Genomic DNA, 20930 nt, shown 5'->3' with positions numbered 1-20930 from the left:
CTTAAACCTTTCTCTGCAGCCGTCGCTTAACGACAATTGGTGTATTGTCTAAACAAGGCAGAAATGTATGTCCCGTCTGTGACAACACCCACAGATTTACCTGACTTCCTGTCACACTACATAGGCCCGGATTCACAGACAGTGGCGCACATTTATGCCGCCATAGCGTATCTCCTGCACGCTACGCCGACGCAGCGCAGAGAGGCAAACACTGAATTCACAAAGCCAGTGCTCCCAAAACTACGCTGGGTTTCCTAGGCGTAAGCCGGTGTAGGTGGAATTAGGCGTGAGCCATGCAAATGAGGCGTGACCCCATGCAAATGATGGACCGAGCGCCTGACAGATACGTATAACGAACAGCTCATGCGCCGTCCCGTGGACGCATCCCAGTGCGCATGCTCAGAATCACGTCAGAACTACTCCCTAAGATACGTCGGATCACTGCCTACGGCGTGAACGTAACCTACGCTCAGCCATATTCACGTCCAAAGTAAACTACGTAAAATACGCCGGCTTGTGTTCCCTGGTGCAGCCCTTTGCATGGATGCTGCCGAGTTACACCTCCTTTATGGGCATAACTTTACGCCGGACGTATGACTTTACGCGCACTGCGTCGGGCGCACGTACGTTTGTGAATCGCTGTATCTCCCTCATTTGCATATTTGAATGGAAAATCAATGGGAGCGCCAAATGCGTCCAGCGTAAATATGCGCCCACTCTACGCCGGCAAGTTACGTCGGTGGGGTGAAGCCTGTTTTTAGGCGTATCTTAGTATGTGGGTCTGGCGCACAGATAAGACAGCGCATATTTGCACTTACGCGGCGATACGTTGGCGCAAGTGCTTTGTGAATCCGGACCATAATACCTAGATTTCAGCTTTGAGGCCCATTGTGTGAATATGTATGATCTTTCTAGGGCTGAAACTAGAACAATCATTTGGATCAATTAAGAAATGTTCTAATGCCGCGTACACACGATTGGATTTTCCGGCAGAAAAACCTTGGATGGTTTTATGGACGGAACTCCGCTCAAGCTTGGCTTGCATACACACGGTCACACAAAAGTTCTCTGAACTTTCGTCCGTCAAGAACGCGGTGACGTACAACACTACGACGAGCCGAGAAAATTACTATAGGCGATCGGATTTTACAAACCAGCTCTCAATCTTTCGTTGGCGGAAATTCCGACAGCAAAAGTCCAATGGAGCATACACACGGTCGGAAATTTCCGTTCAAAAGCTCACATCGGACTTTTGCTGTCGGAATTTTCGATCGTGTGTACGGGGCCATATGCTTCTTGCTATTGGGGAATTGCGGACTTGTGATACAATTAATTCATAGACTACTGTAAAAAAAAAAACACTCTTCACAGTTGTGCTTATAGTGCTCCCTTGGCAATGAGCAGTGAACATTTCTCCACTGCTGTTGGGTCTCTCACAGCTTTGCGCTCTGAACAGGCTGATGAGGTCACTGCTACTTTACAAGGTAAAATCTGGGGTTGCAAAGAGTTCATCTTTAAGTAGCAAGTCATATAAACTGCTCTCTGTAAGTTGTAACAAAACGTCTAACGATTCTTGTAAGGCTCCATACTTGTTTTTCCAATCGTGACTCACTCCATGAGCTATAGAATTCTACAGTTACATTGACATGTCTCCAGATAGACGGGGTGCTGCTTACTCATACTGATCATATGTAAACACTTAGAAAACGTTGATGCATGTGCAAAAAAATGTATGATATCATGTGCTGACTTTTCATCGGTCTAATCGCATGCTGCATACCAGTGTGAGGAAGAACTTCCAGTGTGAAAATACGCAGAACATGAATGAAGAGTTTACACAAAACTGCGAGAAGTTCACAATTCTTACAGTTGGCTGGAAGTTTTGTATTTGTATCAATGAATCAGTTTGTTTTCTTCATATCCAACCAAAAACTGATATATAATAATAATAATAATAATAATAATAATACAAAATGTTAGCAGTATTTCCATTAGCAACCAGTCTGGCTTCACTTTCATTCAAGAACCCAGTGTTTTTTCAGTCTGCCATCCTTTAAATGTATGTACAGTATAAAACGTGGAGGTGCCGCAAGTCAATGGAAATGTTACTTATCCATGGGAAACCTGAGCCTGGACAATTCACACAACCTTCCTGATGAAATGATCATCACATCAGAAGTCCCCTTCAGATCAGAATCCCTCCAACACAACAGAAGTCGCCCTTCACATAAGAGGTTTGTGTATCACATCAGAAGCCCCCACATCACATCAGAAGCCCCCACATCACATCAGAAGCCCCCACATCACATCAGAAGCCCCCTCCACATCACATCAGAAGCCCCCGTTACATCATAGGTCCCCACATCACATCAGAAGCCCCCTTCACATCATAGGTCCCCCACATCACATCATAGGCCCCCACATCACATCAGAAGCCCCCGTTACATCATAGGTCCCCCACATCACATCAGAAGCCCCCACATCACATCAGAAGCCCCCTCCACATCATAGGTCCCCACATCACATCAGAAGCCCCCTTCACATCATAGGTCCCCCACATCACATCAGAAGCCCCCCACATCAGAAGCCCCCACATCACATCAGAAGCCCCCTCCACATCATAGGTCCCCACATCACATCAGAAGCCCCCTTCACATCATAGGTCCCCCACATCAAATCAGAAGCCCCCGTTACATCATAGGTCCCCCACATCACATCAGAAGCCCCCGTTACATCATAGGTCCCCACATCACATCAGAAGCCCCCTCCACATCATAGGTCCCCACATCACATCATAGGTCCCTACATCACATCATAGGTCCCCACATCACATCAGAAGCCCCCCTTCACATCAGTAGCCCCCCTTCACATCATAGGTCCCCCACATCACATCAGAAGCCCCTGTTGCATCATAGGTACCCCACATCACATCAGAAGCCCCCTTCACATCATAGGTCCCCCACATCACATCGGAAGCCCCCTTCACATCATAGGTCCCCACATCACATCAGAGGTCCCCCACATCACATCAGAAGCCCCCTTCACATCATAGGTCCCCCACATCACATCGGAAGCCCCCCTTCACATCATAGGTCCCCCACATCACATCAGAAGCCCCCCACATCACATCAGAAGCCCCCACATCACATCAGAAGCCCCCTCCACATCATAGGTCCCCACATCACATCAGAAGCCCCCTTCACATCATAGGTCCCCCACATCACATCAGAAGCCCCCGTTACATCATAGGTCCCCCACATCACATGTCCCCACATCACATCAGAAGCCCCCTCCACATCATAGGTCCCCACATCACATCATAGGTCCCTACATCACATCATAGGTCCCCACATCACATCAGAAGCCCCCCTTCACATCAGAAGCCCCCCTTCACATCATAGGTTCCCCACATCACATCAGAAGCCCCTGTTACATCATAGGTACCCCACATCACATCAGAAGCCCCCTTCACATCATAGGTCCCCCACATCACATCGGAAGCCCCCTTCACATCATAGGTCCCCACATCACATCAGAGGTCCCCCACATCACATCAGAGGTCCCCCACATCACATCAGAAGCCCCCTTCACATCATAGGTCCCCCACATCACATCGGAAGCCCCCCTTCACATCATAGGCCCCCACATCACATCAGAAGCCCCCGTTACATCATAGGTCCCCCACATCACATCAGAAGCCCCCACATCACATCAGAAGCCCCCTCCACATCATAGGTCCCCACATCACATCAGAAGCCCCCTTCACATCATAGGTCCCCCACATCACATCAGAAGCCCCCCACATCACATCAGAAGCCCCCTCCACATCATAGGTCCCCACATCACATCAGAAGCCCCCTTCACATCATAGGTCCCCCACATCACATCAGAAGCCCCCGTTACATCATAGGTCCCCCACATCACATCAGAAGCCCCCGTTACATCATAGGTCCCCCACATCACATCAGAAGCCCCCTTCACATCATAGGTCCCCACATTACATCAGAAGCCCCCTTCACATCATAGGTCCCCACATCACATCAAAAGCCCCCTTCACATCATAGGTCCCCCACATCACATCAGAAGCCCCCTCCACATCATAGGTCCCCACATCACATCATAGGTCCCCACATCACATCAGAAGCCCCCCTTCACATCAGTAGCCCCCCTTCACATCATAGGTCCCCCACATCACATCAGAAGCCCCTGTTACATCATAGGTACCCCACATCACATCAGAAGCCCCCTTCACATCATAGGTCCCCCACATCACATCGGAAGCCCCCTTCACATCATAGGTCCCCACATCACATCAGAGGTCCCCCACATCACATCAGAAGCCCCCTTCACATCATAGGTCCCCCACATCACATCGGAAGCCCCCCTTCACATCATAGGCCCCCACATCACATCAGAAGCCCCCGTTACATCATAGGTCCCCCACATCACATCAGAAGCCCCCACATCACATCAGAAGCCCCCTCCACATCATAGGTCCCCACATCACATCAGAAGCCCCCTTCACATCATAGGTCCCCCACATCACATCAGAAGCCCCCCACATCACATCAGAAGCCCCCTCCACATCATAGGTCCCCACATCACATCAGAAGCCCCCTTCACATCATAGGTCCCCCACATCACATCAGAAGCCCCCGTTACATCATAGGTCCCCCACATCACATCAGAAGCCCCCGTTACATCATAGGTCCCCCACATCACATCAGAAGCCCCCTTCACATCATAGGTCCCCACATTACATCAGAAGCCCCCTTCACATCATAGGTCCCCACATCACATCAAAAGCCCCCTTCACATCATAGGTCCCCCACATCACATCAGAAGCCCCCTCCACATCATAGGTCCCCACATCACATCATAGGTCCCTACATCACATCATAGGTCCCCACATCACATCAGAAGCCCCCCTTCACATCAGTAGCCCCCCTTCACATCATAGGTCCCCCACATCACATCAGAAGCCCCTGTTACATCATAGGTACCCCACATCACATCAGAAGCCCCCTTCACATCATAGGTCCCCCACATCACATCGGAAGCCCCCTTCACATCATAGGTCCCCACATCACATCAGAGGTCCCCCACATCACATCAGAGGTCCCCCACATCACATCAGAAGCCCCCTTCACATCATAGGTCCCCCACATCACATCGGAAGCCCCCCTTCACATCATAGGTCCCCCACATCACATCAGAAGCCCCCTTCACACCATAGGTCCCCCACATCACATCAGAAGCCCCCACATCACAGGTCCCCACATCACATCAGAAGTCCCCTTTACATCATAGGTCCCCACATCATATCAGAAGTCCCCACATCACATCAGAAGTCCCCACATCACATCAGAAGTCCCCACATCACATCAGAAGCCTCCTTCACATAATAGATGTCCCCACATCACATCAGAAATCCCACATCACATCAAATGTTCTGCCATCACATCAGTTCCCCGTTGTGTCAGAGGTTCCTCCATCACACCAGAAGCACCCTTTATATCAGAGGTCCCACCCCCCCCCCCCCCCCCATCATCACATCAGAAGCCCCACATCACACCAGAGGTTCCCCCCATCACATCAGAAGCCCCACATCACACCAGAGGTTCCCCCATCACATCAGAAGCACCCTATCACATCTAGAGCTGCAACGAACGATTATCTTCATAATAGATTAGTTGGCCGATTATTGTTTCGATTAATTGGATAATAGCCTTAAAAAAAATGCATTTTAAAAAAAAATTGGGTCAATTTGTTGTTGGGCAGATTACAAAACACAAATTGCCGCAAAAACACATAACATGCTTTTTTGCAGCTTCTCCAAAAAAAATATATATAGCACCGTTTTGCGTTAAAAAGCCCTTTCCAAATACGCAGCAGCCGAAAAAAAAATCATGGATGTGAACGTGTCCCATAGGAAAACATGTAAATGAACTGTAGTGTGTTTCTGCAAAAAGCACCAAAAAAAGGTGTGACCCAGGCCTGAGATGTTTAGTAACATAATGAGGGTTAAAAAAACTAAAATAAGTACAAAAAGAGCAAATAATCGCTACTGTAAGGGGTTATTTTTTTTACTGTGGGACAGTAAGTAATATTTACAGTAGCGATTTGCTTTTTTGTACTATAAAAGGCCAATTTTAGTTTTTTTAACCCCCATTATGTTACTGGCCGATTAATCGATTAGTTTTTTCGGCCCTAATCACATCAGATGTCCCCCCATCACACCAGAAGCTCCCTTTATATGAGAGGTATACCCTGCCCCATCACATCAGATGTCCCCCCATCACACCAGAAGCTCCCTTTATATCAGAGGTATACCCTGCCCCATCACATCAGAGGTTCCCCCATCACATCAGGAGCTCCCTTTATATCAGAGTTCCCCCCCACAGGTTATCCAGAGGCTGCTCTGCTGCTTTTTAAACTCAGGAGGGCACCTGCTTGACACGGATGCCATTCGGAGAATACTTTGCATTTTCTCAATGATTACAAAGCATTTCCTGATTGGATGGGGTGGGTGAAGAATAATTTGCAGTCATTGAGAAAATACAAAGTGTTCTCTGAATTTTGTTTAAAAATATCAAACATATTATTCTTACCTGCTCTGTGCAGTTGGTTTTGCACAGAGCAGCCCAGATCCCCCTTTTCTTGGGTCCTATGCTGGCACTCCTGGCTCCTTCCTCCTGTCAAGTGCCCCCACAGCAAGCAGCTTGCTGTGGGGGCACCTAAGCCAAATGTCTGCTGTGTGTCCATTTTCTGTCTCTTCATTGGCTCACTGACTTTGATTGACAAAAGTGGGACGCAATGGCACCCCGCTGCTGTTTCAGCCAATGAGGAGGGATATTTCTGGACAGCCGAGACTCTTGTGCAACATCGCTGGATCGAGATGGAGCTCAGGTACGTATTGGGGGTGGGGGGCTGCTACACACAGAAGGTTTTTCTATGCATTAAGAAAAAAACTGATCATCAGGACACTGATAAGCAACAAATACTGGTTACACTGTGATTGGACACAGCTATGCACATGGTAAAGAGCCGTTGTTATTGGCCCTTTACCCCGATCTGTGATCAGCTGTGTCTGAAAATCAAATCTCTCAAATGGGATAGTTACAAAAGATTTCTATGTTGGTTGAACTGGACAGACTTGTGTCTTTTTTCAACCAAATTAACTATATGCATGGTTACATTGATCCAAGCTGAACCAATGTAACCAAGTAAAAATATACCATGCCTGGAATGTATCTGTAACATGTGATCATGATGTATGGAAACGTGGACCTGAACTCAATAAACAAAAAAGACTTGGGGCCAGATTCTCAAAAGAATTACGCCGGTGTATCTACAGATACACCGGCGTAATTCGAAAATCCCGCCGGCATATCGTTGTTTTGGATTCTCAAAACAAGATACGCCGGAATTAGGCTAGGATCCGACTGGTGTAAGTCACTTACACCGTCGGATCCTAAATGCAATACTACGCTGGCCGCTAGGTGGCTTATACGTAGATTTCAGCGTCGCATATGCAAATGAGCCAATACCCGAACGTTTTTGCGCCGCTTCGCCGTAGTTTACGTCGATTCCGTAAGCGTAAGGTTACCCCTGCTATATGAGGGGTAACCTTACGTCGGTCCGCCGTATGCCATGTTAAGTATGGCTTTCGGGACAGCGTCGGGTTTTTCCGTTGTTTACGTAACTCGTCGCGAATAGGGCTGTGCGTTAATTACGTTCACGTCAAAACCAATTGATTTGCGGCGTACTACGGAGCATGCGCACTGGGCTACGTTTAAGGCCGGCGCATGCGCAGTTCGTTCGGCACGGGGGCGCGCTTAATTTAAATACAAGCCGCCCCCTTTGAATTACGTGGGGATACGCCGGGCCATTTGCACCACGCCGCCGCAAATTACGGAGCAAGTGCTTTGAGAATACGGCACTTGCTCCACTAAGTTGCGGCGGCGTAGTGTAAATAGCTTACGCCGGAATCTACGTGAATCTGGCCCTTGATTTCTTGGAAATATTCATGGAAGCATCTTAATTCGAATGATTTGCATATTTGCACAAACACACCCACTCACAAGTTCTGCCGCTTGTATACTTTTTAATTTTATTGAAAAACACCCGTCTCCATCCCAGCCTCAGCAGAAGTGCTTCAGTGAATGGAGACGGAAGGCTTCACCAAGAACACAGCAGGGGGTTAAAAATAAATCCTGCTAATTGATTTTATCCACAAAGGCAAAATGGACTTGGTTTGCATGCATGAATTCCAGGTCATTACTTTTACATCCAGACAGGAACATAGATCACCGCCTATTCATTTGTGCAGGATCCAATCCCTTTACAAACTGGCGCATGCATTAACGCCACGAAGATAGACAGGCCAAGACGATGTATAAAATCCAGCAAGAATTCAGGGCATCTGACAGACAGGTCCGCTGTGCCGAAATCCAACAACAAGCATTATTTAGATGCTGAACGTGACTCGTTCGCTGTCAGAAATATTATTTTGCATTGTTCATTTCCAATTCATACAATCAGACCAACGCAGAAATCTAAAAGGCAACCAGTTTAGCTTGAAGCCGAGCCGCTGCAGAAAATGAGCTGGAAACTCCGCCGCTCTTACCCTAGAGCACTCGCTAAAGCCGGGTATACACTGGCCGAAGGTTTGGAGCAGTGCCGACCCAAGACATTGTGCTGCCTGGTACCAAGAATGAAATGCTGCCCCCCCCCCCCCCAAAAAAGAATTATGCCCAGCAAAATGCCCCCACATCCATTATTTTATATCATGATAACTATAGTGGACCTATCATGGCTCTATACATGTATATAGGAGTATAAAAGGGACCGGTTATGGCTCTATTCATGCAATTAACCCCACAGTGGAGCGGAACGGGAGGAGCGGTCGGGCGGCAATTAGCCCCACAGTGGAGTGGAGAGTGGAGCTGGCGGAATGGGATGGCGTGCAGGCAGGAAATTTGCTGCCCCACTGAAAGTGCTGCCTGGTACAATGGTACCATCGGGTCCCATGGTAGGGCCGGCCCTGGTTGGGAGACATTTGCTGGTTAAAAAAAAAAAACTGTCCGACATTCGGCCCTTCTGTATGTAGGTCTGTCCGACAAAAGCCAGCCGTTTGGTCGGCTTCTGTCAGACGAGCATCCTGGAAAACCAGCAGCCGATCGACTCCCAATCAGCGCTCTCAGCCAACAGCAGAGAGCGCTGATCGGAGTGTTCTGGCAAGGAGGCACACTACAGTTCAGCAGGGGAGATTACTGTACTAATGCCCGATGGTTAGTACAGCCGCTCTTGACTGGAGTGCTTACCAGGCTTTAGGTCACTCCCTAATCCTACGATTACATGCAATTTTATGTCATCCTCTGTTCTTGTGATGTCATGTATGTGACATCACCAGTGGCGTCTGGTGCTAATTGTTTTGGGGGGCAGCAAACGAACCAAACGCCTCCCCCCCCCCCAGAGACGGACGGGAAGGCGGTGATTGCTGCAAACCCCCCCCGCGGGAGACGAACCTTGCCTTAGGACAGTGGTTTTCAAGTCCTGTCCTCAGGACCCACTAACAGGCCAGGTTTGCAAGATATCTAAAATACATCACAGGTGATATCATTTGCTGCTCAGTGATTGTAGAATTCTAGTCTGCATATCCCCAAGGTAATACTTAAAACCTGGCCTGTTAGTGGGCCCTGAGGGCAGGAGTTGAGAACCACTGCCTTAGGAGGTAGGGGGAAGGAAGAGCCGGGGCCATTGCTTCTCCTTCCGGGCTGAACAGGAAGTGGGCCCAGAGACCCAATTGGTCAGGGAGACTCCGTGGCCAATCGGGTCTTAGGACCCACTTCCTTATAGGCCGGGAGGAGAGTCAGGAAGACAATAGCAAATATTATTTCGCAATTGTCACACAAATGGGTGGTCTCAGGGCGCAGTGCTCCGAGCCCACCCTTTTTTGATGCCCTGCATGTAGATTAGGGGCCAGGTGCGTGGATTTGGGGGGGCAGCGTCCATGTGCCCCTGATGGGCTGCCACTGTTCACCACGAATCCAATGACTAAAATGACAGCATGATAAACTAAGACACTCTAATCCAGTGGTTGACAAGCTAAAGGGCCTGACAACACCAAAGGGTCGCCCATGTTAAATAAATGTAATGCTTGAGAGGGGCTGTCAGAAACTGCAGGACTAGTAGAGGAAATGAGAGTCAGAGAGGGCGGACATGCTACGTTTTTGGCTGGGGACAGGGTTGTCTCAATACATGAGCCCCCAGGTGCCAATATTGCATTACATCATACTTGCCAACTGCCCCAGATTTGCCGGGACAGTCAAATCCCCCTCCCCACCGTACCGTTGTTTAATCTTTGATTCGCTCCCCCCGTCGCGTAAGCTGCGTCACGATTGGCGAAAGGAGCCGAACGGCGAGTCGGCGCTATACTGCGCACCGCCGTTCGGCTCCTTTCGGCAATCGTGACGCAGCTTACGCGACGGGGGGAGCTCGTTTTTTGTCAGCACGTCAATCACCAGCATGTTAGGAACGCCCACTCCCGCGGGACTCGCAACCCGGAAGCCACGGGTGAATTAGCTGTACGAAGGTATGTACAGCATAAAAAAAAACATAATAGGCATAATTGTATTGTAATGTGGGGGGCCAATGTAATAATAGAAAGTCGTTTTTAGGGTGAACCTTCTATCAAATATTTATATTTTTATTCTTGAGGAGTAGGTGTGTAAATTGAGCCAGGCCGGTAGAGGCCCCAGTGCATTGCTTTGGCCAGGGGCCCATGATGCTATTAAGATGGCCCTGGCTGGGGATATGCTACAGAAGACAATACAAAAGCAGGAACATGTTACATGAGGCTTGTAGAAATGAATCCCACTACCCTAATCAATGTTCCCACTACAGACTGCCGAGACCCAAGGGCCACATATCAAACACCAAAGGGCCACATGAGGCAGGCCTCAGGTTGGGCACCAGGGCTCTAATCCTCATAGGTAGGTCATTTATGCATAATTATTGTTACTTAGAAAAGACTCTGGCCCAGATTCACGTAGGAGATACGACGGCGTATATCCAGATACGCCGTCGTATCTCTGAGTCTGAGGCGTCGTATCTTGGCGCCTGATTCAAAGAATCAGATACGCCAAAATTTCTCTAAGATACGACCATATCTTAACTGCATATTTTAGCTGGCCGCTAGGGGCGTGTACGCTGATTTACGCCTAGAAATATGTAAATCAGCTAGATACGCCTATTCACGAACGTACGCCGTTTACATTAGTCTTTTTCCGCCGTAAAGTTACCACTGCTCTATGAGGTGTACCAATGTTAGGTATGGACGTCGGAACAGCGTTGAATTTTTCACATTTTACATCGTTTGCGTAAATCGTTCGCGAATAGGGCTGTGCGTCATTTACATTCACGTCGAAAGCATTGGCTTTTTGCGGGTTAATTTGGAGCATGCGCACTGGGATACTTTCACGGACGGCCCATGCGCCGTTCGTAAAAAGCGTCATTTACGTGGGGTCACAATAAATTTACATAACACACGCCCACATCTTCCACATTTGAATTAGGCGGGCTTACGCCGGCCTATTTCGCTACGCCGCCGCAACTTTGCTTTGTGAATACTGCACTAACCTGTCAAAGTTGCGGAGGCGTAACGTAAATAGGATAGGTTACGCCCGCACAAAGATGCGCTCTCCTACGTGAATCTGGCCCTCTATTTTTTTGTTTTACTTATTTTTTTTAGATATCACCTGTAATATCTTGTATGTAGTGATGCTGCACCACTTCGACCATTGCTGCTCCCCTACTGATTTTTTATCCCGCAGTGTTTGATGCAGCAGGAATATGAGGATTCTCATGGACCTGCCTCCTGAATTGCGGGGGAATTGGCCAACTCAGGAAACGGGTCTCATGGACCTGCCTCATGATTGGCGGGGAGGAACTTTTACTGTGAAATAATAGATCAGATCATCACAGAGTGGGGCTGTGGATATGAGAAAAATTATACAATGCCACCTCCCGATAACTAGAATTGAAAAAGGATATACACATATCTATGGAAATACATATATGTATAGACCCGACGATGGACTTTGAAGGCGTAATAAGTAAAAAATAATTATATTTATTAAGAAAATATCTAATTTAACTTATTACGCCTTCAAAGTCCATCATCTGCTCTATACATATATGTATCTCCATATATATGTGAACTTTTACTGTGATAACGAAAATGTATTCGCTATGGTCACACAACTTTGGTGGCCTCTGAGGGCAATGCTCTGCGCTCCGAGGCCACTCTTTTTTTTAAAGCCTATTAAGCCTCGTACACACGATAGGTTAACCAGAGGACAACGGTCTGAAGGACCAATGAAGCTGACTGATGGTCCGTCACGCCTACACACCATAGGTTAAATAACCGATCGTGTCAGAACGCGGTGACGTAAAACACAACGAAGTTCAATGCTTCCAAGCATGCGTCGACTTGATTCTGAGCATGTGCGGGTTTTTAACCGATGCTTTTGCATACTAACGATCGGTTTTGACCTATCGGTTATCAATCCATCGGTTAAATTTTAAAGCAAATTGGCTTTTTTTTTTTAACCTAAGGTTAAATAACCTATGGGGCCCACACACGATCGGTTTTGACCAATGAAAACGGTCCTTCAGACCGTTGTCCTCTGGTTAACCTATCGTGTGTACGAGGCTTTAGAGCCTCTGGCTTTAATCAGACGCTATAAAAAAACAAAAAAAACATGTACCCCGCATTGGAATCCACGGGACGGCACCACTGATATGTTGATCAGGGGGCTGGACGCATAGATAAGGGAGGCTGCACCCATGCGCCCTCTATGGATGGGCCACCACTGGCTCTGAGAGCTGATTGGAGGGAAGAGACCCACTCCCCTTCATGCAGCTCACAGGAACAGAGCTGAGGCTGTCAATCAGCTGGATTTCCCTTCCCGGTCACCATTTGTCTCTTGGTGGCAGGAACACTTGTCAGATGTGGCACATGCTCGAAGCAGAGGAACGAAGCAGCAGACAAAAGTGACACTTAGTGCTCTTAATTGAGACGAGTCAACACTATAGAGGGCTATGCTTTGTTTATATTTCATTTCTGAGGTTTACAATCACTTTAAAAGTACAAAGAAGCTGGAAAACAGTAGTGTACACAAGGCGCATCAGATGACCTTGTGAATTCAAGACATGAATGCGTTTGGTGTTATTGCAGCGCAAGAAACAAAATTGGCCACGCTATCTGAAAACCCTTTCTCCGAGGTCAGATGATCATTTCTGGCTCTCCAGGCCACATGTAGAGCTTTCACTTTGCATGCAAGCTCCTCCCGGAGACACATACTAGTTGTTTCCAGGAAATGGCCCATGAATACGCATTACTAATCAGGTTTAGCTCTTCACTTTTAAGGTTTTCAGTGCCAACTTGGTTTTATAAAGTTTTGGTGGGACGTTATAAAGGGCCTATAAATATAACATGTAAGCTGATCTATATTTAAAAAAAAAAAAAAAAAAAAAAAAAAAAAGAAGAAGGAGTAGTGGTTAAATGGTTCGTGGGTTTGGTAGCTTGTCAAAGATATGAAATGCGTGAGTAGCATTGTGGTGAAGATATGGTCTGATATACACCTGACTTCCTATCATGCAAACTTCCTGGTAAGCTTCCTTTAGCATATAACTGCTGACAGGAGAGAGTTATTTTTAAGCCTCCAACAATAATTTGATGAAGCAAAACATGCCTTAAAGCGGAGTTCCAGCCGAAAGCTTCAAGCACTCCTCACCCCCTTACATGCCATATTTGGCATGAAATTTTTCGGGGGGGGGGGCTTCAGTAGGAGTGGGGCTACCTGTCCCACTTCCTCCTTCTGCCCAGGGACCGCCTTGGCGACTTCTCCTCTCGCCTTAGGCAGCCCCTAGGCGATCTCCTGGGAAACGCGACAGGTCCCAAGAGATCGCCTGTCCACTCAGGGAGCGCAGTGCCGCTCGCACATGCGCAGTGCGTGCCCGGCTGTGAAGCCGAAAGCGGTCACGGCCGGGTGCCCACAGAGTGAATGGAGGCGCCAGTGGAGAGAGAGGGGGGAGAGGAGCTCCGGGTGGCCGCATCGCTGGACCATGGAGCAGGTAAGTGTCTGTTTATTAAAAGTCAGCAGCTACACTTTTTGTAGCTGCTGACTTTTAATAAACATAAAAAAAGGCTGGAACTCCGCTTTAAAAGAAAAATGAATCCAGGTAAAAGGTCTATGTCAGCCAGTCTCAACTAGGGTTCTGTAGTACCTTAGGCTTCCTCCAGCGGGTGCTAGGGGCTCCTTGAGCTATAGCTGGTTGATCTCGCATTTGACGGTGCCTTGATAGTTTCGGGGCAACACCACTTGGCAGCGCCAACTGCATGGCACCAATGATTTTAGGTCAAAATGTCTTTTTAGCTGTCTGTAAGGGGAAAATGCTTCCCACTGCCCCCCCCCCCCCCCCCAATGTTTTAGCAGAGGTTCCCAACACCTGAAACTTATTTCAAGGTTTCCAATAGGGTAAAAAGGTTGATAATAACTAGTCTATGCAATAGACTAGGGGTCCCCAAACTTCCTAAACAATCGGACAGTTTACTGTGCTTCAGACTTTAGGTGGGCCAGACCGTGGCCAGTGGGAGTAGAAAATATCCTGGCATCAGTGGGAGTAAACAATGTCCAATCATTGGGCGGCACAATGCCCCGTCAGTGGGAGGAACAGTGCCCCATCATTGGTGTCAGTGGGAGGTACAGTGCCCCGTCATTGGTGGTATTTGATCACCCCCTGCGGTTTTAAATTTTTGCTAAACAAATTAAAAAAGACCAACATTTTTGAAAAAAAATTAACTGAAATTTTCTTTGTTTCAGTTATAAAATGTTGAAAATAAGGCTGCACTGACAGGCACTGATAAGGCGGCACCAATGAGGTGGCACTGATGAGCACTGATAGGCGACACTGATATGCAGCAGTGATGGGCATTGATAGGCGGCACTCATAGGTGACACTGGTAGTTGGCACTGGCAGGCATTGCTAATAGGCATTGATTGGCATATCCCTGGTGGTCTAGGGTGGCATACTGGATGGGCATCACTGGTGGTCCTGGGCAAGCATCCGCGGGGGGGCTGCACTGATAAACAATCAGCACAAACCCCCCCCCCCCCATCAGGAGACCTGCCAATTGGCTCTTCTCTACTCCCAAGTGAGGAAAAGCCGATAAATGGCTCTTCCCATTCACACTGTGATCAGCCGTGATTGGCCTCCATCAGAGCCTCTTTACCTAGATCAATGTCGCAGTGTGTCAAACTGATTCCCCAATCGTAGCGCTGCGCGCCCCCGGGAGTGCGATCGAGGCTTATCCTGCTGGATGTCATATGACGCCCAGTCAGGATAACTGAACCACCACCACCCGGCTGTCATTTTGCTATAGGAGCCAAACTCCAGCTAACACTTTATAGTATAGTTACAGCAAACTGTTTTTTTTTTTTGTTTTCTACTTTTGGGATAACGGTTCTAAATAAATAAATAAGCTAATCGTTGTAAGCACCCCTTCTAATGTTAAATTGTTTGTCCCATCAATGTAAACTGATACATTCTGCTAGAGAGCTTGTGCTTTCGAAAAACAACAGGCTTGCAGGTTGGATCAGCTGATGAAAATAGAAGAAAAAAGCCAAGATAGAACGAATGCAGCCATCACGTCTAAGAATTGGTACGCTGCAATATAATAAAATGTTTGTTTTGGTTTAACACTGTTTTAAGCTTTTTACGGATAATATTTGTACTAGCTGGAAAAAAATACAAATAAAAACAAAAAAAGAGTTTATGTATTGTCTGCACACTAAACCCATTTGCTCCAGGAGGAAATCAGCAAGTAAATCTCAACCAAAACATAACCTGATTATAGTTAGGAGGATTGTATTATTATGTATTTATATACAGTTTGTATTGTATGGCTGCAACATTGTATTATTATGCATTGTATACCCGATATCAGAGAAATGATACATAAGTGTTCAACTAAAGGCACCTTAGCTATTAGGCCCCATTCACATTGTAGAAACTCAACTGCTCGCGATTTTCTGTGGGCGATTTTCTTGCGATTCCCCATATCACACATAGGGCAGCCCATTCACTCCAATGAGTTGCCCATTTCTTACCCAAAAGAATCTCTTGCTCCTTATTGGGTGACAAGCTTCACACAATTTTTAAAAGGTGCGTTTTTCCAAGAATGTAGCAAGACTCTGGCATGCGCCAATCGCGACAAAAATCGCACCGCATTTGGGATGATCAATTTAGAATGAATGGCAGCCAAATCGCATATTGCGCATGATTTGGATTTGCATACTGAGCTAGAGGAAAGAAAGGTGAATTTTACGCACATTTGTAGTCAGGGTCTTCACTTGGAAATGCGATAACCCTAACTACCAAGACCCGAGGTGTGCCTTGGCCTAGCTGGTCAGTACGCCTAAAAGAGGAGGACGAGCCGATGCGGAATAGACAGAGGAGGGGGGGGATATATACCCCCCAGACTCCTCCTACAAATGCAGGCTAGCCTTCCAACTTATGTGTCTCATTGAGTGTAAATAGATGCACTTTATAAACAATTAAACTAGGTTCACGCCATACAGGTGCAACCAAATGTGGACGCATTTCCAATTTCCATGCATCTTCTGTGTGCTCCCACACGTGTTAAGAGCAACCTATTAATTTTAATGGGCTTCCTTATGTCCTAAGAAACACAAAAGAAAAGTTCTCCACCCTTTTCCAAAAACATGCCACACCAAATCAAAGAGGGCTGTGGGAACCCAAAAATCACAGAGTGCTGCGGGAGCCCAAAAATCACAGGCTGCGGCGGGAAGCCCAAAAATCACAGGCTGCGGCGGGAAGCCCAAAAATCACAGGCTGCGGCGGGAAGCCCAAAAATCACAGGCTGCGGCGGGAAGCCCAAAAATCACAGGCTGCGGCGGGAAGCCCAAAAATCACAGGCTGCGGCGGGAAGCCCAAAAATCACAGGCTGCGGCGGGAAGCCCAAAAATCACAGGGTGCTGCAGCACCATGCGGTTCGACATGCGCAAAAAACATGGGGTGTCATTAACAATTAATGGTACTGACCAGCGTCTTACAAAGGTCAATGCATTTTTTGCACGCAATTTTACGTGCATTCTCGACACACAGTCTTCCATTTGTTTTTTTTATGCTTTTTGCCAGCAAGATCCTGAACAGATTTCAATATTTTATTACGCCTGCATGCACAAGCCCTAAGAATACAATATACTGGCTTTTTTTGTACTAATAACTGAAATATGACTATTGTACTGCATTTACCCAAGGGTAGCATTTTGGAAACTGCATTTTTAATGCAGGTATTATTTAGTCATTAGGGTGCATTATGTGATACAATGCACCTGTACCAATATATTGTATAAATAAAAAAAAATGGTAATGAGGAGAAAATATATATATATATATATATATATATATATATATATATATATACATAATTGGTGTATGTGTGTATATATATATATATGTGTGTGTGTGTGTGTGTGTGTGTGTGTGTGTGTGTGTAAAATATACAATTGGAGTATATATATATATATATATATATATATATATATATATATATATATATATATATACACATATACATATACATATACATATACATATACATATACATATACATACACACACACACACCAATTATATATATTTATTACACACATACACTCCAATTGTATATTTTACACACACACACACAGACTATTTAACCATTACTGACATATACTGCCAGTCTACACTAACAACTAAGCTGCTATATCTAATAAAACGCACTAGTAGTGAGTAAATAATATACTATAAATTAGAAATCGTAATTTGGAGCGTGTCATTAATGCATTTACCCAATTTGCTATTAGGGTACAATGTATTATTAATAACATAATTGCTATATGTGTTACAATACACAAGTAGTGAGTAATATACTGTATGTAGGCAAAAATAATAAATTTGGAGATTGCATTTGTGCATGGAGCCACCATTTAGCCATTAGGATGCCATGCATTGATAATTATTATACAGGATTTATATAGCGCCAACAGTTTGCGCAGCGCTTTACAACATGAGGACAGACAGTACAGTTACAATACAGGAGGGACAACATAAATTGATATTATGTGTTATAATGCACAAGTAGTGAGTAATATATTTGTATGTAAGCAAAAAAAATAAAAATAGTAATTTGAAGATTGTTATTTGGATGGAGCCATTGGGGTGCAATATACTGGTCTTGGGATGGAGCCATTGGGGTGCAATATACTGGTCTTGGGATGGAGCCATTGGGGTGCAATATACTGGTCTTGGGATGGAGCCATTGGGGTGCAATATACTGGTCTTGGGATGGAGCCATTGGGGTGCAATATACTGGTCTTGGGATGGAGCCATTGGGGTGCAATATACTGGTCTTGGGATGGAGCCATTGGGGTGCAATATACTGGTCTTGGGATGGAGCCATTGGGGTGCAATATACTGGTCTTGGGATGGAGCCATTGGGGTGCAATATACTGGTCTTGGGATGGAGCCATTGGGGTGCAATATACTGGTCTTGGGATGGAGCCATTGGGTGCAATATACTGGTCTTGGGATGGAGCCATTGGGGTGCAATATACTGGTCTTGGGATGGAGCCATTGGGGTGCAATATACTGGTCTTGGGATGGAGCCATTGGGGTGCAATATACTGGTCTTGGGATGGAGCCATTGGGGTGCAATATACTGGTCTTGGGATGGAGCCATTGGGGTGCAATATACTGGTCTTCGGATGGAGCCATTGGGGTGCAATATACTGGTCTTCTGCACAAATAACCAAGCAGCTCTATGTGATCCAATGCATTGCTGGTGAATATTATAGTCAAGGACAGTGTGCTGTGTAAAAGCTGAAAGGTATTACAAAGAGATGCATGATATAAATGAAACCCTCCTACATGTCTCCTTGCCATTGGACTGTATGAATCAGTAGAGCCCAGTGAAGTCTGCCATGGAGATGCAGCAAATGACAGTGCAGGCAGTACTATGCACAGAGCCCTGCAGTGCCAGGACAGCCCTATACCAGCACAATGCATTCCAGTCCTGTGCTGGAAATGTACTGACTTAGTACTGCATAGTGACAGAGGATCACACATCACAATGATTCAATGCACAACACCTTCTCTGCCCCCCCTGTACAGAGAATAACATTTCCCAGACCCCCCCATGTACCTTTAATCTGACTCTCATAGTCTGCAGTCCTCTCTCTCCTTGGTTTCCCGTGTGATGCCATCCTTCTGATCTGCTGTCAGTGCCAACTCATAGTAAACAGCAGCTCTGAATAGTGGTGGGTGCAGCTAGCAAGGTCCCATCCACACCAAGAGTCTTCTGGGGTTGTTGGGTGCCCTGTGGGTAGGACAGTGCAGGTCTTGGGGGGTCCTTGGAGGAGGTTAGTGCTGCTGGGCAATGTGATGGCAGGACATAGTTGGGTTCCAGGTAGAGAGGCAGGCAGTGCTGTATGCAGTAAGTGCCCTGGGGGTGCGGAGCTGTCAGTGCGCAGTGCTTGGTAAGGAGGGGTTCAGTGCTGTAGATAGGGGAATAGTCACTAAGGGTACAAAACAGTCAGGCCTGGTATAAAGCTAGAAGTAGGGGTGCAGATCTGTCAGTAGGGGTGCATATATGGTGGGTAGGGGTGCAGATCTGTAGATAGAAAATTAGACCTGTCAGGGGGCAGATCTCTCAGTATAGGGGGCAGATCTGTATGTAGGGTTGCAGATCTGTCAGTAGTGGGGCAGATCTCTTGATAGGGGTGCAGGACAGTCGGTATAGGGGGTGCAGATCTGTATGTAGGGCTGTTGGTAGGGGGACTGATCTGTTGGTAGGAGGGCAGATCTCTTGGTAGGGGTGCAGATATGTCAGTAAGGATTTGAGGCTGTCGGTAGAGAGGCTCTCTTGGTAGGGGTGCAGGGCTGTCTGTAGAGCTATAGATCTGTCTGTAGGGGAGCAGATTTGTAAACAAGGCTGTAAGTAGGGAGCAGATCTCTTGGTGGGGGAATCAGATATACCGGTAGGTATATCTGTAGGGGGGTCAGATCTTCTGGTAGGGGTGCAGGGCTGTAGGTAGGGAGCAGATCTCTTGGTGGGGGGAATCAGATCTCCTGGTAGGGTGCAGATGTCTTGGTTGGGGGGGGGGGGGGGGGCTCAGATCTCCTGGTAGGAGTGCAGGGCTGTAGGTAGGGAGCAGATCTCTTGGTGGAGATCAGATCTCCTGGTAGGGTGTAGGTAGGGAGCAGATCCCTAGGTGGGGGGGAATTAGATCTCCTGGAAAGGGTGCAGGGCTGTAGGTAGGGAGCAGATCTCTTGGTAGGGAGCAGATCTCTTGTGGGGGGGGGGGGGGGGTGGGTCAGATCTCCTGGTAAGGGTTCAGGGCTGTAGGTAGGAAGCAGATCTCTTGGAGGGGGGGGGGGGGGGATTCGATCTCCTGGTAGGCGTGCAGCGCTGTAGGTAGGGTGCAGATCTCTTGGTGGGGGGGGGGGGGGGGGGGGGATTCGATCTCCTGGTAGGCGTGCAGCGCTGTAGGTAGGGTGCAGATCTCTTGGTGGGGGGGGGGGGCAGATCTCCTGGTAGGCGTGCAGCGCTGTAGGTAGGGTGCAGATCTCTTGGTGGGGGGGATCAGATCTCCTGGTAAGGGTTCAGGGCTGTAGGTAGGGAGCAGATCTCTTGGAGGGGGGGGGGGGGGATTCGATCTCCTGGTAGGCGTGCAGCGCTGTAGGTAGGGAGTTGATCTCTTGGTGGGGGGATCAGATCTCCTGGTAAGGGTTCAGGGCTGTAGGTAGGGAGCAGATCTATTGGAGGGGGGGGGGATTCGATCTCCTGGTAGGCGTGC

At 47.3% G+C, this 20930-nt stretch overlaps 1 protein-coding gene across 3 annotated transcripts in view; it reads right to left on the bottom strand.

Moving 5' to 3' along the window:
• The window catches only part of ARHGAP4 (Rho GTPase activating protein 4), a 256952-nt gene extending 236532 nt beyond the window's left edge, over window positions 1-20420 (bottom strand). For all 3 annotated transcript variants that reach the window (XM_040322987.1, XM_040322988.1, XM_040322989.1), the window contains exon 1: window positions 19277-20420. In XM_040322987.1, coding sequence (XP_040178921.1) covers window positions 19277-19337 — 61 coding nt within the window. In that variant the 5' untranslated portion in view covers window positions 19338-20420. The remainder of the gene's footprint in view (window positions 1-19276) is intronic.
• Window positions 20421-20930: the final 510 nt, after the last annotated feature.

The sequence above is a fragment of the Rana temporaria genome, chromosome 9, assembly GCF_905171775.1.
Source record: "Rana temporaria chromosome 9, aRanTem1.1, whole genome shotgun sequence".
NCBI lineage: Eukaryota > Metazoa > Chordata > Amphibia > Anura > Ranidae > Rana > Rana temporaria.
This window is presented reverse-complemented; position numbering and strand designations above follow the sequence as displayed.